General features: G+C 41.5%; 1 protein-coding gene across 1 annotated transcript in view; it reads right to left on the bottom strand.

Annotated features, from left to right (window-relative positions):
* ush2a (Usher syndrome 2A (autosomal recessive, mild)) overlaps positions 1 to 19265 on the bottom strand; it is a 114156-nt gene that overhangs the window by 15940 nt on the left and 78951 nt on the right. The window contains 13 exon segments of the mRNA XM_037248012.1: positions 1809 to 1945; positions 2016 to 2233; positions 2916 to 3078; positions 3702 to 3866; positions 5393 to 5435; positions 5437 to 5539; positions 7848 to 8037; positions 8807 to 8914; positions 12560 to 12761; positions 15728 to 15882; positions 15979 to 16176; positions 17137 to 17437; positions 18081 to 18304. Of these exon segments, the coding sequence (XP_037103907.1) occupies positions 1809 to 1945; positions 2016 to 2233; positions 2916 to 3078; positions 3702 to 3866; positions 5393 to 5435; positions 5437 to 5539; positions 7848 to 8037; positions 8807 to 8914; positions 12560 to 12761; positions 15728 to 15882; positions 15979 to 16176; positions 17137 to 17437; positions 18081 to 18304 (2207 nt within the window).

Genomic DNA, 19265 nt, shown 5'->3' on the forward strand with positions numbered 1-19265 from the left:
AGGTGGCCTGATTGGTCAATTGAGATGAGGAGCTGGAAGCACTAAGAAAGCTGATCAATGGAAAAAAAAAGACAGGCTCTACAGCAAGTAAAAAAAAAAAAAAGAAAGAAGCAAGCCAGAAGCAAGCTCCACTAAACAAATGTGTGGCTTTTGTCCTCTAAAGTCAGCTCTCAAAATGTGGTGATCAAGCAAAAATTAAACCTGAGTAATGAGAATCGTTCTAGTGTGGAAATGAACTATAAAAAGGAGGGAGAAAAGCTTCGGAAGAAGCAGAATGGCACGCAGTAGAGCCTAGACCTCCGCCAAGGCTGAACAAACCCAAGCCTGTCCATCTCCTCAGGGCCTGCTGAGTTGTTCTTCCTGTGCTTAGCTTCAACTTCAGAGGATGTTGCAACAGACCTAGTAGAGTTCACAGCATATGGAAAAATCTGAACCAATCACATAAAATGAGTGACGTGGTTATTGCTAGTGTTGTTTTGGTGAAATCCTGCTAACAGGCAAGCCACAACATCCTCATCAAAGATAACAGCAGATATCGAATCGGATTGGAGAGCGTAGAAGAAAAAGAGGAGGTCCAAAAATAGAGCCTGAATGCAAGAAAGTGAGCCTGACAGCCATGTCCGAGTGACTAACACGTCTGTCACTGACTTGCAAGGCATGGCGAGAGAAAATGTGCGTTGTGAGATTGCACGTGTGTGCGTGAGAGTGCCAAACAGCGTGTCGGGGGCTAGCAAAGCAGGCCGCCTGCGCTCCGTACCCTCATTCCGTCCGATTGGCGTGACGACCCCATTAATCAGCCGGGCTGGCACAGAGCAAAGTTCCCAAACCCAGCTCCATATCAATACACACACAAATATATACAGGGCCAAAGGACATTCGTGTACATGAACACACACACACACACTGGCAGCAAATCGAGGGATGTGAATAGAAGCAATTTAAAGGGGTGTGTGTGTGGTTTTGGGGTAATTTGTTATTTGTTGCTTCTGAAGGCTGCACAAGTCGCACAACCTCAGAACAGCACTGGAATGCTGCTCCTCCGAGTGCTGACTCACAAATCTGTGACTCCTAAAAATAAAGTCAATGCTATCATATCAAGGTTTCAGCCATGTTTTTTTTTTTTTTGCTAACTCTGACTAAAACATAAACCTCCTCATAAACTCCAAGTGGCTTCTTCACAACTTCCCATCAGTCTTGAATGCCATTTTATAAGCAAGTACAGTAAATAAATGTTGAACCCTCTTTTAATCCACCCTTCATTGACACCCTTTGTGTGTCTGTGCAGAGCGTCTGCGATGAAGGCAGGTGCGTGACAAATGACTGCCACCAAAATAAGTCTATGCCATGTCAATGAGCCCCCCCCCCCACACACACAAACAGAGTGTTCCATATCAATGAGAAGGTGAAAGGTCTCCATTTACATCTTGTATTAATTATGAGTGACAAGCCAAAGGTCACGGAGGGAGAAGAAGAAGCCACACGTTTGTCTAGAATATAGATCTCTACTTGTATCTCTTCTCCTCCATTCACTCTCCTCCCTCTTTTCACTGATCTATCACCCTGCCTCAATCTTCTTGAGGTCCGAAGCGCCTCTTTTACTTCTGTACCGACACTTTCCCATTTCTATAAATATATTATCGAATATTCGAACAATTATCCTGGGGCCTTTTGCTTTAGTCCTACATGTCATCTCCACAAATGAACATTATGATGGAATCTAAACACAAACATACACATTAACAGAACTAGTAGAACCTGAGCGAATGTAACATGTATCAAAGAAGATATTTGAGAGTGTGAACGTTTACCTGTACAGTAAGTGCAAGTGCGGCAGGTGAGTTGAATGTCGGGTCGGGCTGGTGCTTCTTGTAAAGTAGTTTATAGTGAGAAATGATACCGTTGGGCTGTTGTGGCTCACTCCATTTCAGGTGGATAGAATATGCACCTGTGAGCAACACGTAAGGCTCATCATATGAGATATTTTCAAGTTAAATAAATAATAAAATTGAACTCACCAGTGGGTGTGGCAGCAGGGGTGGTCATATTTCTTGGCCGTGCTGACAGGGTCCGAGCTGACGTGCTTCGGCTTCGAACCGAGCCTTTAGAATTGTAGGCACAAAGTCTGTACTGGTAGTAGGTGAACGGCTGCAAGGAGGGGCTGGCGTCGAAAAACTCTAGTGGTCCACTAGACCAGATGAAAACCAGCAGTTCCTCCTCCGTTTCCATTGGGGACCTGACAGATCACAATTTGAAGGTAGAACAGATCAAATCAAGGTACTAAATTCAAGATTCAAGAATATTATTTAAGGATGTTTTTCATTTTTACTTGATGCAATATTATTTTTCCATAGGGATGTTCCACACCACCTTTTTTTCCAGACTGATCACTATTTGAGTATTCACAGATCTCTATTAATTATAATAAATGAAATTTAATTTGTTACAGTGACACAAAATTGTGAACAAAGACATTTACTTCTAACATGTGATGATTCACCGTTATGTCAAATGTTGAAGGACTCGTCCTTTTTTTAAAAAAAAAAAGAAATGTACTTAAAACGTGAGAGAGAGAAAAGAATTATCGTTACTTTTGTGGCTGTCTAGCTAAGTGTCCTCATGCCAGGTGTGTCAGAGTGCCTATGTGTGCTTCTATGCTAATGTATGTTTTCTGAGGATTTAAAGGTCTTAGTCCAATCTGACCCTGCATCCAGATCACACACTCTTTGGTCAACAAGCAGAGCGCGACCTTCGATGGGACTAAAAACACACATAAGCACATGCACACACATAAGAGAAGGCTCTGCTTGAAGATGAATCTTTCCAGAAACCTTGAGGCTAATCTGAACTACATTCATCTGTGATCCACTTAAAAAGCAATAGGCCATCATTGAAATATGAGGTAAACATTGATATACCTGTATATATGGTAGGACGTGATGATGCCATTGGGTTTTTGTGGGGGAGACCAACGGATCTCCAGGAAACTCGAACCAGCTGCGTTAACCGAGGGCGGTGATAGATGTTCAGGCGAAGCTTCAAAAGTGCAAACATGCGCAGCTTCTCCGACGCCGCAACCCCCTACACGGGACAAAACAAGACAGTTTGGTGACATTTCTGAAAAGGTCACACCAAGAAATCATCTACATACAGCAAGTCAATAATTCCAAATATACAGTCAAGAGTTGTACAGAGCTTACAGAAGGACCTTTCGAACCGGCATAATGACCTCAACGCCATTTAACCTGGCTGTGATTAAACAAGAGACTGTAGTGACTCAATACTTTAACTTCAGGACAAGGCGCAATATGGATTTATTGCTGAGTAAGCGCTAAAAGGCTGTTTTAAAATATTTTAAGAATCTTGAGAGACTTGAGCATATCAATTTTGGTGTATAGCAGGCGCCATCAACGATCTTAGAAAATCGATTTTTCTCAACTGTTTTCCCATGTAATGGTTAATATCTTTTCCATTCACATGATAATTTAAGAAGTTAAATGTGTGTGGAGCTCAGGAGGTGAATCAGAAACAAAACATTTTTCTTATATTGTTATTGTTATTCTTCATATTGTGCAATTGGTAAAGCTTGTGGATGACATAAAATATAAAAAAAAACATAAAAAAAATACAAATTAAATATTTAACTTGAAATTTAAATATATATATACACAAATAAAATATTTCACTTGAAATTTCACACTTACCACTTTGACAAGCCTGCACGCGGACATCGTAAGCAGTGAATGGTTGAAGTCCTTTAACAGCGAGGTTCTGCTTTTGGCCTGTAGCATGCATTGTGGCACCTTCACGTCCGGGATTCAACAAGATGTTATAATTGACGGGCTGGCTATTGTTGAAATGGGCTGTGGAAAAATAGATTACAAACACACACAATCAATACTATCATCAATCCACTTTTATAATCTCGATCTCAATTTCCATTGGCAAAAATGTTATTGTCGGCAGAGCTTCTAAAGAAAGTTTCCAAGTCCTGATTAAACATTCGGGAGCCAATTTGATTCTGTGTTTACAGATAAACCAGTTCCCCTTTGCGAATATTAACAACAACTTGGACCATACAAAATTCTACATATACTTGGTCCTGAAAACTGCCAGTCTTAACTGTGGGCTCACAACCCGCACAAGCACACAAAGTAAACAGAAACACACTGGACCCACACATACTCATAGACTTGCGTTAATATTCCCCCTGAAGGGTTTTTACAATAATTCAGGCCAACTGTATTGTGATAGTAATTCAACATTCATGAACTCTGGATATCTTGAGAGGAACTGATTACCGGACAAATGAGAGACTTCAATTATTCACCCTCCCCCAACTTACATATGCACCACAGTGCAACACACACTTCTGCACTTTGTGTCTCTGAACTTTTAATAGTAACACACTAAAGATATTTAGAATATGCCACTTTCTCCCTACATAAATCTGATGTATGATTTTCAAGTCTTCTTTCTCAAAACAGTAGCCGTATACACTCATAACAAATGCAGCCACAATGAAAGAAATTTATTCCGTCATATTAATGGCCACAAGTCAGCACTTTGACTGTTAATGTTATGCTATGAGGACCCAACCACATGTGTATGTATGTTATACCCAGACACACGGTCAGGAGCAAGGTGCACATGCACGCACACACAGACGCACACACACGTCGGAGACACTCCAGACTCGGGAGTTACCAAGCGTGAGAAACCCAGACGATATTTCCTCACCTTTAAAATCAACCCGTATGACAATAGATAAGACCTGCCTATGGAAATATTTCCACTGTGATATGCACACACACACACACACGCACACACACTGGAAATATAGCCAAGCAAAACCGCACACAAAGCTGAACAAAGTGAAGTGTTCTTGTGCTGGTTGCCCTATAAGCAGGTTCCGAGATAGGAAATCATGCTAATGAGACCTATAATGAGCGGCGATAGATGGGTTAGGGCAGACAATCAGTAGCCCATAAGCATGAAACTCATGCCACCAAAGTGTATGCAAGCGTGTGTGCACAGGTCCCGAGGGGCCAGAAGGTGACTAGTAAACTACTTTGGGATTTTGTTTGTGCTGACCTGAGAAGAAATGATTCAAATCGGAAATGCTCCCTGCTCAGTATGCTGTGATGTACCTATTATCACTATTGTTCTGATTTCACATGTTTTATTTTTTACTTATATTGTGTTAAATAATTATGTCTATGACATGTTTCTTCACATGCACGCACACACCACCTGTCATGATAAGACAAAATATGTATTTCATAGTTAATTATATCATTAACACAATGACAATGGTGACTAATTTGCATGTCATTTTGATGAAGACGCTGTGAAAATGACCATCCATCTGTTTGGACTGCTACTCACCAGGAGGGGTCCCAGGCCAAGGAGAGGAGTTGGGGGCCGGTGACTGTCACGTTTGTGTGGGGCTGGGATCCCAGTGGGGCATGAGTATGGTGTTTTTATAACATATTTGTCACTCAAACCAGAGCCCGCGCCTGTGATGGCCTCCAGTTCATAACATATCTGAAAGGAAATAGCGGGAGAGATGATTGGAATTCACTAAAGATAATGTTTACACAAAACTATTTATTTCTATGTACAAAGTGCATGTTTCATCCTTAACTGAAGTGTTTTAGGCTCATTATCTGTCTGGCTGTATTATTTGGTGAGGGTACAAAATATGGGTTTTTTTTTCTTTCATGTGCCCTTTTTGACTACATTGCAGTTTGGTGTTCCTCAAGGTTCTGTTCTTGAGCCACTTGTTTTTACGGAAAAGGTTTTACTAGGCTATGTTGATTAGCTGTTCTCACATCACTGACGATATACATATTCTCTGCTGAGAAAATCTGATCAGGTCTGATTTGAGGCAATTTCTGAGCCATTAAACATTTGAATGCCTTAAATGTGGATCCATTTGGAAACCGTGCAAAAATGGCTTTTAAAAATGTCTCTCAGTCAAATGTGAGACCTCCGACTATCTTGTGATAGTTCAAATCAGTATCTAAAGAATAAAAACTCGTAAAGGGCACAATGCCTAGCTTAAATATTCAAGAAAGTTGGTTCAAGATGTAATACTTTCAACTTGACCAGCCTTGGGTCCCACATTACTAACTGCTCTTTCTTCACTCCACTAGCTGTAGAAGTCGGAGTCAATTAGAAGAGCCTGTTCATTACCCTTAAGGGATATATAACCTCACCCCTGGCAACATTAGGACCTTCACGTTGCTCATTCAATTCATCGAGTGCAACACTTTTTAAAAAATCATTCTTGCACAATAACCACAGATCAATCTTAATTGTACCCTCAACATTTTTTCCTCTCTATTTGCTTCAACCCCAATTATTTTTTTATGGCACCGTCCCTTGAAAACAGCAATGTAAATAAAGCTTTACGTTTCACGAAAATGATCAAGTCAACATCCCTCTCTTCATCATCCTCATGCACTTTTCCATCCGTCCCGCCGCCTCGGCCGGCACGCTCGCTACCTCTCTCGGTCATGACATCATAAGATAGATTTACCTTTTAAGAGCGCGTGGCCGGCTGGCGCAAAAGCCTACATTAGCTGTGTAAGTGGGCCGCCATTTAACATTAAAAGCCTTTAATTTGCTATAAACTCGGGCACACATGCATTAATAGGTGGCGGTGCTGGGTTATTGTTCCTGGGCTGAGCGTTTTAAACAGAAGGCCATTAGCACCGCGCCGGAGGGTTAGAAGCCAGTCAGGAAAAAAGGGATTAAAACGACTCATATGTTCACACCGGCATGGACATAAAAATATGAAACATATAGTCGACACGATACCAAAGAGTGATGGAAAGAGAAGTAATGAAGAAAGAATGGAGCATAAATCTAAACATTATCACAGTAAGATAATCGCTTAAACGCAAACACCGCCATGACATATCAAAGTAAAATGACACACGTGTAAGTGGACTATTTGCATCAGTGTGTGTGTGTACGTGTGTGTCCTGTGGGGCCCGCCACAGGGAATAGGTCAATTCTCTCGTCATCTTAGACACTTCCTGGAGTGCCGAAGCAAAGTGACAGCTAATCAACATTGTCATAAATAATCAATGGCCACTTGGTGCAGACTCGTGCACGTGCACAAAGTCATGCCTGGACACACGAGTCTGCTTAGATAATGGGGCCGCTGCTCCCGGTGTAATTCTCCATTGCACGGCTAAATTGGGAAAAGAAGGAGGTGGAGGATGGGAATGAGGTGAGAGCGAGAAGATGGGAGGAGGTGAAGTGGATATTGGGAAAGTCGGGGGGGATGCCCTCTGGCAGACAGTATGGAATTAGGGAAAATGAAACGTCACACACGTACAGTCCTTACATTCTTACATCCATGATGATTTTGATCTATTCATCTATCCGCAAACACATAGAGAGATGAGGGAAAACAGGTGGTGGGAGTGAATGTATCGCTTTACACCCCCTATAATTAAAAACGGCAAATCCATCCCGGAAAGAGGCACAGATTAATAAAGGTTAAATGAAAATAAACAAATACATAAAAATCTACGCTTCGTTGCTGTCGGCAAGCAAAAGTCAGATCAGATTTGTGATTTCACTGCACAGGCAGCGTGTGTATGTGTGTGTGTTTGCATCATGGGCACGTCAAATATTTGCACATTAAATGGCACAAACAGACGTATAGAGAGTGCAGTCCACAGAGGGAAATGCGGACGGACAGAGAGCGGAGCCTTTAAAGCAGGGTCACCCCGACTAAGAATACGCATAAACATGCATGCAAATCTGGAATTTAATTATCAATGAAGCTACAAACGCAGTGTGGTTTTTGCAGGTCCCGTGTTTATGATCAGATGTACCTGCGGTTTGGCAGGAGGCCAACGTCAGTATAATTCTGGTCACGGTGGTCCCCGGTAAAAATGGTGTGACCGCCTCTGCGCAGTCTGTACCGGGTGACCAGTCCGTTGGGTCTGACGGGCGGATCCCAGAACAGTTCCACTACAGATGTGTTGACGATCATGTGTCTGGGCCTCGACCACACACCTCCGGTTGGAGAGAAAGCACAGAAAGTTATTCATTAGTTGCTGTGGATTGGAGATGGGCTGTTGGATAGATTTGGATCCAGCACATCAAATTTAGAAACAAACAAAATCACAGAGGATACAAAACAGCATCGTGTGTTTAATATTAATACATATTGCATGACGCTGCCCCACTGATGTAAATAAGCACAGCCTTTTAAATAAATGCTTTTAGACTCTCACAAGATTTTTTTTTTTGTGCAGCCAGAAATCATTTTTAACCAAGAATTGCTCCACTGAGATATTTTATGCTGTGACATTTAATTATGCACAAAGTGCAGTTTATTGAACAACACAGGCAACAATTCATTATGTTTGAATGACAGAAAAAGACAAGACATTATTTTCCAGGAGCTCAAGGAGACATCTAGTAAATCACATCCGCTCCTGAAGGATTTCCGGACTTTCAAAAAAGATAATAATTTATGATATTTTCATGATGTCAGTCGGTTTTTTTCAGTTTCCAATTAAAACGGTTTTCTCATGATCAACCCGCGTGTCTTAGACAGAGAATAGGTTACTGTAAATTACACAGTTTTAATTAATTTAAGTTGATGTGATTGATTTATGTGGCGGTGCCGTCAGTGACATGAAGACACCGGAATAAGCGAAGGGAGGGGCGTGAAGGGACAAACGAGTCACTAAAGACATAGAACGCAGCATGAAAAGATAATATAGAAAAGGGTTGCCAAAATAACAATGTGTGTTTGTGTGTGTGCGCGTGTGTGTACCAGTGGGGGAGGCTTGCAGGGTGCGTCCTGTGGAAGGTGAACTGGTGCCACATCCCACAGCTGTGCAGGCCACCAGCACAAAAGTGTAGTCTGTGAATGGATGCAAACCTATAGCATAAATAAATAAATAAATAAAGAACAGAAACAATTTTTTATTGAATTTACTCAATTTGCAAAAAATAAAATCATCTGGATCCAGATACTTTTTTTAAGTAGCCTATAAATCTTTTTAAAACTGATATCTGCATCCAGGTGACTTTATTTTGTTCATCCAGTTGATAAATTATAAATGGTCAAATTTAACACCACTTTTTTCAGTGTATAAATATACAAACTACATACTTATAAATCGGTTCTTGACTCAGACTGTTGAGTTTGAAGTTTAGTAGCTAAAGGTTAATTATGCTAATGAGCTTTTTTTTAATGAATCTACACAAGTAAAAAAAAAAAGCAGAAAGCCAAACAAGGTGACGTGATTGCAAAAGTAGGAAAAAGGACAGTTTTCCAAACATATCCGTCCTCTCGCATTGAGTTCCCCTTCCCTTCGTTCTTGCCACTCTCAACGGATGGATCCATATCTGTCCGCGCTAAATTATGCATGCCATAACTCAATAATGAAACAACGTAAAGACGGGCAGCTGCGGCGCTGACACGGGATGGAAGTGGTCCGACGCTGTAATGTCATCAGCGTTTGATCTATGATAATTATGATACCCTGGTATGCGTTTAGGTTGCGGCGTCCTGACATGATTTATTTATGGCCCCCCCCTTGCTACGCAGTCTTAAAGAAATCACACAGCCACTTGAGTGGATCTTTAAGTGTATGTGAGATTTATTTGTTGGGAAATTTAACAGGTTTTCATTTTATTTTAGATAACGCAATACAAAAACTTAAAATTTTCCGTCATTCCTCACAGTGACCCAAAGAGCGAAATGCAAATGCTCCAAGGTGTGATCGACTTGACTGAATGTTTTATGGTCATTCACTTAGCAGCTGACTGCACACAACAGCTTGCAAATCAAATTCACGACAAACGAAAAGGCGTAAAACTGTTTTCGCTCAAATGATGACTCCAACAATAGACTGTGGCACTGCCATGATATGTGCTTTAGAAATATGAATATTACATATATTATACATATATTCATGTCAAGCTATAAATAATATTGATCTGATGGATGTATACAGACACAGTGAATCAATTCTTTATCCCCAAGCGGTTTAGAAACATGCTTTAGGATGATCTTTTTAATGTCTTAAAATGGACTCTAGGCTTGAAAACATCCAATAAGTGACTTTAATATTCATCGTGATGTCGATTAGAATGGAACAATAACATATTCTAATGCGATAATTTAGTCAATAATCTAACCGAGCTGCAGCTGGTCCTCCCCTCGGTGCAAGTTTGGAGGACAGAAAAGGAGACGATCGCACGAATAACACACGGCGCCGTCTCCTCACTCGCAACTGCTTGGCCTGCTTAACATGCCTTGTGGGCCTCCGTGCTTAACAACCACTGATCAATGGGCATGTGTGTGTGTGTGTTCGCACTATTGCTTGTGTTTGGGTTAAATAAAGAAAATCTGTCAGCCAGGGTTGAATTGTAAGGCCACGGTGCACCGTTAAACGCGTAGCTAAGGATGTGTGTAAGTAAGCGTGCGCGCATACTAGCATAGTAAATGTCTGGGGGTTCAATGCTGAATAAAGTAGCAAGCAGAGAATCACTCAACAGAAGTCCGTAAACTAAAATATCACTTTTCGGCAGGTATATAATGTAAAGAAAATAGAGTGTGCTTGGGAAGGGGTTTCAATGACAGAAATTTGAATACAAAATATGTAGACAGTGTGAAAAGTGCTGTAAGTAAATATATGGGAATAAGAGCACACAAAGTCACTAAAATCAAACAATGACGCCAAAACTCTCATCAACTTCATTTTTTGTGCTGTCTACTCAACACACAAGGATGACCTTTATCACTCATCCTAAAGAGGGCAGTGTTGTTCTGCTGGTGAAGAACTGGTATGTGTGTGAGTGTGTATGTTTTTTGTGTATCCATGTGTAGTGAGATGAAGGTGCACCTACACACACTCTCATCCATACAGTACATGCATGTGCTTATATGCCTGATTATGGAAAGGGAAAGGAAGCTTCAATCATTTTAACAGTGATCACCAGCAAGTGAAAAGCGGATGGAGGGCATTGGGATGGCGGAGGGACGAGACGAGACCGTCATCCCAAGGTGTGCCTTTGTGAGAGATGAACTTTGAGAACATGGTATATACTGTGAGGCAAAGAAGCTGGTGGCTAACTTTGTGTGTTTGTGTTGTGGGAGGAGAAGGCAATAAAAAAAGTAACTGATCCAAACTGGAATTCTATTGACAGTTTGCCATTGCTTGTTTGCGTCAGAGAATATGACAAGATGATGGGCCCAACTGTCAGCGCAAGGAGTGAGCGTCACCTATTTGTAACATCAAGTAGGTGAGTTTACCTACTCTGATGATGAGTGAAATCATCATGAGGAGAATGAGTGAAATCATGATGAGGAGAATGAGGAAGCAAAGAGGGAGGGTGCTATGATAACACCTCTTCTAAATAATTAAGAGTTTGACTTCCTGTCTGTGTGCCTTCATCGGAACGCTGAGATCACACCAACTTGTTTGGATGTAGAAGAGGAGCACATGCAAAGTGAATCTAAATTGTAATGTACAGAAAATAAATGAATTTAGTATTCTTTAATACAACTTTCCAAGGTCATTCTATGCGCTTGTTTTGTGTGATGTGCTTGAATTCATTTTTGAAAAGTTTATCGTTCTTTTTTTTAAATGTAAATGTATATAATTTGGGTTTTTCATAGAATTTGACGTGTTTTTATTATGCTACATACTGTACATCACTGATACTGATGGAAGAAAATTCCCATCTTATTTCTCTCCATACACACTTTGGAGCCCACACCAATCAGTGCGTACAACGGCCCGCGATAAAAAAAAAAAGACAGAAAGCATGAATAAATAAAAGAACATACTCTATTCCCTGCCGTTGTGAATTAATAATGAGCCTACAAAAGGCCAATTAAACACATGATTAATGCCATAATCTATATAATTGCAGGCAATCATTCATTGCAAGCTAATGATGGCAATGCTTAATATCGATTCACATGGGGTACCTTTGAACAGCAGAGCTTAATTTTATCTATGAAATGTCATAACTCCTAACAGCTAAAAATTAATAAAGGGCCTATGTGTTGCTTTTCCTGATCAACAGCGAGAAGATGGTAGCTGTTTATTTCATGCAACTTCAATGTGCACCTGTCATGTTTTTTTTAAAGGGTTCTGATTTTGGAGTGTGTTATGTTAATTTTTGGTTGTGCTTTGCGTTCGTTCACATGTGGGCTGGATAAGAGAGTGAGCGTGGTGGAAATCAGATGTATATTCGGTCATTAGATGGCTTCCACCCAAGGAGCAGACATACATAAATGCATGGAAAAGATAGAGGAGAAGAGAGGAAGAGAGGGGAGAAGAGGACGTGACGGACAAGGAGACGGTTTGGAGATGACAAAGGGAAGAAGGGAAGATGGAAGAGTATTAAGGGGAGTGACAAGTTTGTGTTGCGGGGGCAAAGAGATGGCAAGAAAAGAGGCTAAAGGAAACAAATTAGTGAGAGGCTGAGTACAAAAAAAGAACATGACAGACAAGCCAAAGAAAAATGAACATGAGTTAGAAACAAGAAGATGATAACTGTTTCTTACCAGTCAGTGTAAAATTTCCGGGTGCTTCTGTGTGTGTAAATATGGTGGTGCCAAGACCGGTTTGGTTCAGGTGATACTGCTGCACTCTTCCATTGGGACTCGCGGGTCGGACCCAGCTCATGTGAAGAGAGGAGGGGCTCAAAGCTCTTACCACTGGAGACTGCACCCCCTCTGGGACTCCTTGAACGGTTACTGCCACCATCTGAACACACGGAGGACATGCACACATACAGGAAACACACAAGAAAAAATATTGATGACGAACTTGGAACTTTTTTTTTCCAATAGAGTCATCTATTTGGTCTAAAATGCATTATAATTATGTCTGAGATTTTGGTAATTTTCTTTTTAAGCAGAAATATGGAAATGACTATAAACAAAAAGTTCACAGAAGTACTGATTACAGCGATATTAACTTTATGAATGGAATTTAAGACTATACACGCTTGCAATTAAAACTTTATCATCAATCATAACTTAACAACTGGACAAACAAATACTAAAATGAATGGATTGCGGTATCAGTAGTCGCCTGGCGGATGAAAGAGAGAGCGTCGAATGGCTGGGCAATCTGCTGCTAATGGCAACAGGGATATCCTGCCTTAATAGACTGTCACGGACACTTCCCCCACCTGTCCCGCACAGTGCTATGCAATTAGAACACTGCTACTACAGCTAAAGAGACGCTCGTGCGCCCCACGCACAAACACAAACGCATGGATAACAAAAAAAAACAAAACAAACAAACAAAAAAAACAATTAAGTCAAACATTAATGATGGAAAGTTATTGTTTTTGGCTATGTTGACAGTAATAGACCTAATTTAATTATGCCATTCGCATCCCCATGGAAATAAAAGGTATACATAAATATAAAAATATAAAATAACAGAAAAATATATATATTTAAAATGAAGCAAACTGAACAGTAATCTGTCTGCATATTCATTAAATACAATTTAAAAGATGAATTTAATCTTTCAAGTTGACAATTCAATATACACAAATAATCCTTTAGAAATGCTATACTTTTATATATTTGTATTACTTCATATCCCAACTATATTTTAAGTTGATTTTCTAATAACAAAACAACAAACAAAAACAGTATTATTTCATGTTATATCCACTCATTAATGAATATTAAAAAGCATTGTTCGCCAACTGTAATGAAGTTTGTACTTTTCCTATTTTGCTTGTGAAGTCACAGGAGTGGAATTTCAGCAACTCGGGAAAATGAGGTAAAATAAAAGGGCGAGGGGTGATTGTCACCAAGAAGTCCAAAGAGCGGCTAGAAGGGGCAATGTTGGGAGTAGGGAAGAAACCAAAGTAAGGACAGCAGCTGGGAGAGGTTGACGTTCCTATCACAGGAATGACAGCAGACAAATAGCAGAGGCAACAGGACTCGAGCATTTCAAGACAAAGGAGGACCAATCGCTCTACCAACCTCTCTAAGTGACCAAGCGTATTAGATCAGCACCTTCTGTTGTCGCGGCAGGCGTGCGTTGAAGTGTGCGTCTGTGTCTGCTGGTGTGTGTGGCTGCCAGGTAATTGCGCTGGTGTATTAGGTTAGCCCACCTTGTCCCATAATTGGGAATGTTTGGCCAATTTTCACTGGTGTACAAACTAATCCAAGTCACTCCCTTTCCACTCTCTACTGGGACTGTGTGTGCTGGGTTTTGTGCTTCATGTGTGTGTGTGTGTGTGTGTGTGTGTGTGTGTGTGTGTGTGTGTGTGTGTGTGTGCGTACGACAGAGATTGAGTTTGTTGTTTAACTGTGCTTGCTTACTGGGGGGGCTCGCCTGGTGGTCATACGGCTGGATACTTGGAGAATGTTTCGTCTTAGAATGTTTATTATTGGTGACGTGCGGTTCTGAGATAAATACAAGACTTTAATGCAATGGAACCACTGAAGTTGACTGATAGTCAATCACTAATGCCTCAAAATATTTATAACTCCAAACCACCACGCTTTGACATCAGAGACATCAGATCAGCAAGCATCAAAGGATGACTGAACTGCGTGACAGTGGTTTTGCTTTTTGCAAGAAGTCTCGTCATGCGGCGTATGAATGAAGTTTTTTTTTTTTTAAACACATTCATGATTTGAATTTTGTATGATGATTATGGGGACACAGAATGAAGCAATAATACAAATTAAATGTGGCTAACATTTGCTAAACTCACTCACTCACTCACTCACTCACTCACTCACTCACTCACTCACTCACTCACTCACTCACTGTGACTAAAAATGACAACCAAAACACATGATGAGCGCAACGAAATGGAACATTTCAATTGATGCATCTTTCACTATTTATCTTTTTAGCCATTTATCCTCCTTTTAATGTTTCTTCCATGACCATCGACACTATCATTCTTCCAATTCCTCATTTATTGTAAGCATTTATCTACTCATCATCAATTTCTGTAGAAACCCAAGTTGAAGCTCACAAAAGTTCCATAAGACCCACATTATCCTCCATGTAGGCCTCCTGGTGACGCATTGGCCTCTTTACATAACTTTTTGCCAAATAATAATACATGTTCAGTCAGCTATAAAAGCAAGACAGACACTTTTCAACAGGAGCTTTCATCTGTGCTAAGCCGGCGAAATTAATTGTTGTGTTGATATCAGCTCAGCTACAGCTCAAGAGATAGCGGAAGGGAGTTACTGTGTGAAGCTATTATGGATGCTATCACAAACATCAGGTGGACTCAGCAAATCCAAAGCCTCACATACAGTACTGGGGGGAGAGCGCGAGCGGCATCCATGTTCTGACATGGAAACAGCAAAGCATCCATAAAGCGGGAAATTATCACGTGAGAAAGTAACCAAAGCTGTAAATGGAGTAGACGGACAACCTTAAAATGACAGAGTTCAGTCAGACAAGACTGAAATGAAGCGAGGTCCTTGAGTTCAATAAGCTAAACAAGAGATTAGATAAGAGCACAAGGAAAGGAAATTCAACTAATTTGCCATTAGAGCTGCTATCTCGGCCCTCTTGTGTCAGATATCATTCAAGAATGCTCAAGAAATTGAAGGCCTAAATAATTTTCACATGGATTGATGATTATAAACTTTTACATCAAAGCCCAATAGAAGAAATATCCTGTCACTTCACGGGCACTCTAAAAAACAAAAATCATACAAATGCAGTCTTACCTTTGCACTATCAGTGCACCCGGCCCTGTTGCAAGCCCTCAGTTGGTAACTAAATTCCTGGAAAGGTCTGATCCCACCCACATCTGTGAAGCTGTTCTCATCGCCGCGGTAACGCTCTTGTCCATCACGTAGTATCACATAGTGGGTTATGACTCCTAGCAAAAAGTAATAGCAGAAAAATTATAAGCATAGATTTAAAAGATAAAGCGTCTTTAACCACTTAGGTGCAAAAAATCCGCATAAACACATACCGTTAGGTCTAGCAGGTGCTTGCCAACGCCACTGGATGACATCACTCCGCTCATCCAGGCGTCTCCACCGAGGTGGGGGTACTCCCCATGGTTTGTCTTCAGCGGTGGTCACTGTGATCACATCGCTGGAGCATCGGCCAAAACTGTTCCAGCCCCTCACTCTGTACTCGTAGGTGGTGAAGGGCTCCAAGTCTGAATCTATGGAAAATAAGTCAGACAGTGGTGCACAGTTTCAATAATTTGCAGCTAAATAAAATGAGCAAAAAAATCCGTCTGCTCCCGTGCATTATTCTACATTGCAAACCATCCACAATAACAACATATTGTCAAAGCCCTCAAAATATTCCAAGCAATTGCGCACTCAAGTATAACATAGGGAGCATGTTAATGTGCAGGCCCTAAACATTATGTGCTTACAGTAACAGCAGTTCAATTTGTGTAAACCACTAAGGGAACATTGCCAATGGCAGCAGACATGACACGAACATATAACAAATAAATGCGCCGGTCGCTCGCCGCTCGGCAAGCTGTAAATGTAAGGCGGTGACGGGGGCCTTGTTACAACCCTTCTGCCGGGGTACGCGTACAGAAGTATATATAAAGACTGACGCACTGGCCAACACTCGCGCACATATGTGGCAGAGCTTTTAAGGAGAGCTGAGGGACCGGCGCTGTAAATGAAAGCATGTTTTAACCACCAGTCTGGGACTATTGTCTTTACTACTATGAAAACCCAGGCTGCAAAAACACACACGTGGTGACATGCACATGCAAATGAAACAAAGGCTGTGCCCCCATAAATAGACACATGCCTCAAAACTGTTTATGTATTTGATTAAGATGTGACATGTGTGTGTGTGAGTGGATGATACATATTTATAGCGTGTGTGTGAGATACATGCTTCTATCTAAGGGAAGTATAGCATGATAGCCAGTGTGTGCATGGGCAACATCTGGTGGATGGCGGGTGGTGACAGCTTTATGTGCCTCTGCCCAGATGGTGTCACAGCATCGTCTCGAAACTTATCTTAACCACCTCATGCACAAACACACAAAGCAACGGAAACACAGAGAAGCACATTGGGCGGACATTTTGGTTTTTGACCCACATAGGCCTAAAAAAAACCTACTACCATACAATGACACAAATAAAAATACCTGCATAGGTGTATCTTTGGGCATCCCCACTGTACACGACCTCCTCATGCGACATGCACAAACTCGGCTCATTCCCCAAAATGACATTATTTAGATGACTGATGTTTGTGTGTGTGGGGGATCCTGTGATGAGTGCCTCAGATGTGGCGTCCATTGTAGGCGAGAATGAAGCGGAGGGAGTGTCAGGATGTGCAGACATGACCCATGTGCAGGTGGTCGTAGATGGGTCAATGTCACAGGAACCACAGTATGCTGTGGAGGATGCTGACACTGGACACAGGGCACCCTGGAAACACTCACTCTGGGAAATAAGGGGGGAAAGACAGTTCAGTATGCCAATATTTACTCCCTGAAGGTGTAATGGCAAAGTGTCCTAATACTTTTGTTCATGTAGTGTTTGTTTGAGGTATGTGATGCAATGACCTTAATGACATCATTACAGCTAATGGGTTGCCACCCTTTGTGCTCTTGTGCGCACACCATAGTGTGCATGTCCGTGTGTGTGTGTGTGTGTATGCTGACACCACATGACCCGAAATGATGAATTGAAGACGGAGCAGCCCCCAACTCCAAGAGTTGATCTGTTCTAACAGGATGTGACTCTTCCTCCATTCAGTGTCATTTCGATTGGTTAATACAATTATCACATTGATTCATCGAATGTTAATTTTCACAATAGCTGATCAGGAAAATTTGGTGAGACACCCATGCCTACCTCGGATACAATGAAAATATTTCTTTGGTGCTCGGAGCAGCGTTAGGACGAAATCCGATTAGGCAGTTTATAAATTATGATCTTCATGCTATATTGTTTATCTTGGCATGGCAGGAAGAAATCAATCTCACAAACAAGACAATCTATCCCAGATGACTGTGATTAAACCCAATGCTATTATGTGCAGTTACAACTTTTAAGCACAATAAAAAAAAGTGACCAAACAAACCTCCATCAAAAGGCTCGGCGTGGGCCTGCTGGCACACACATGTCGTTGCGAGTCAAAACCAATTCCATTGCAGCACTCTTGCTCTTGAAGCACAACCTTTGACCCACAACACTTCAGTCTGACAGTACTATTGCCCGATGGATGTATTGTTGGAATTCCATCACTGTCCATGCAGCAAAGAGATGTAGAAGAATTGATATACTCTTGAGCACAGCAGGAAAAACCTGAGGAAGAAAACGAAAATGAAACATAGCTAATGAAAATTCATTCAATGCCAGCCATTTTCAGAACCTCCTTTATGCTCCTATGTGAAATTGATACTTCACTAAAACCTGTTAGTTGTGTGTGACATTGGTGTGCGTTGGCAAAAGGTGAGGTCGTAGATGTGAGGGTGAAACAAAAGTCAGAGGGAGCTGAAGATGGTCCCGCATCTCTCCCGTGGCTCTGGTAATTACCCAGGTTGAGGCAATCAGGTTAGTGAGACATCAACACGGCTTAGCTGAAGGGATTGTCATGCTCTGGCCTTTCAGTGGATTAGGGCCGTAATATTGTCCTGCTATAAAGCTGAGTCAGCAAATCACCTGCTGTGAGGATGCATTGGAAATGGAAATGAGCGACGCACACAACGACTTAAATATTCTTCCCGTTCTTAAAGGACAAATTACATTTCAAACAGAGTCAAATAGTAAAAGCTTCTCATTCTAAATCAATGTGGGTAAAACTATAAGAAGCTCGAGCTTCTGGTTAAAATAATGCAACTTTCATGAGGTATTTAGTAAGTGTATGCCAACGGTTGATGACATGCTGATCCGCGGTGGCGTCCGCCTCCAGCTGTGGAGCTCATTTTATTTGACAGCCGACATTAAACACCAAGTCATTGCTTTGTGTCACGGCCTTGTCCTCTAATGGGGCTTGCAGCTAGTTGCAGCGTGATAAATAACTTATTGTCTAACACCTCCATCAGTGTTAACTCCTCATGCAAATCGAATGCCGCGGATTCAGAGCGAATCTCATCCCCTGCTCGGCGCATTGTAACCTCGGCACCGTGCGACAGCGCAATATGCGCGCGTGGACGTGTTTGTGATTGTGTGACATAAAGGCAGTGTGACGGCCGGTAACTCACTTAGCGGCGGCAGCTGTTGCGGAGCAGAGGCTCGCCGGCCAATTCCCTCAGCGACTTACTTC

This window comes from Syngnathus acus, chromosome 3 (assembly GCF_901709675.1).
Source record: "Syngnathus acus chromosome 3, fSynAcu1.2, whole genome shotgun sequence".
Taxonomy (NCBI): Eukaryota; Metazoa; Chordata; class Actinopteri; order Syngnathiformes; family Syngnathidae; genus Syngnathus; species Syngnathus acus.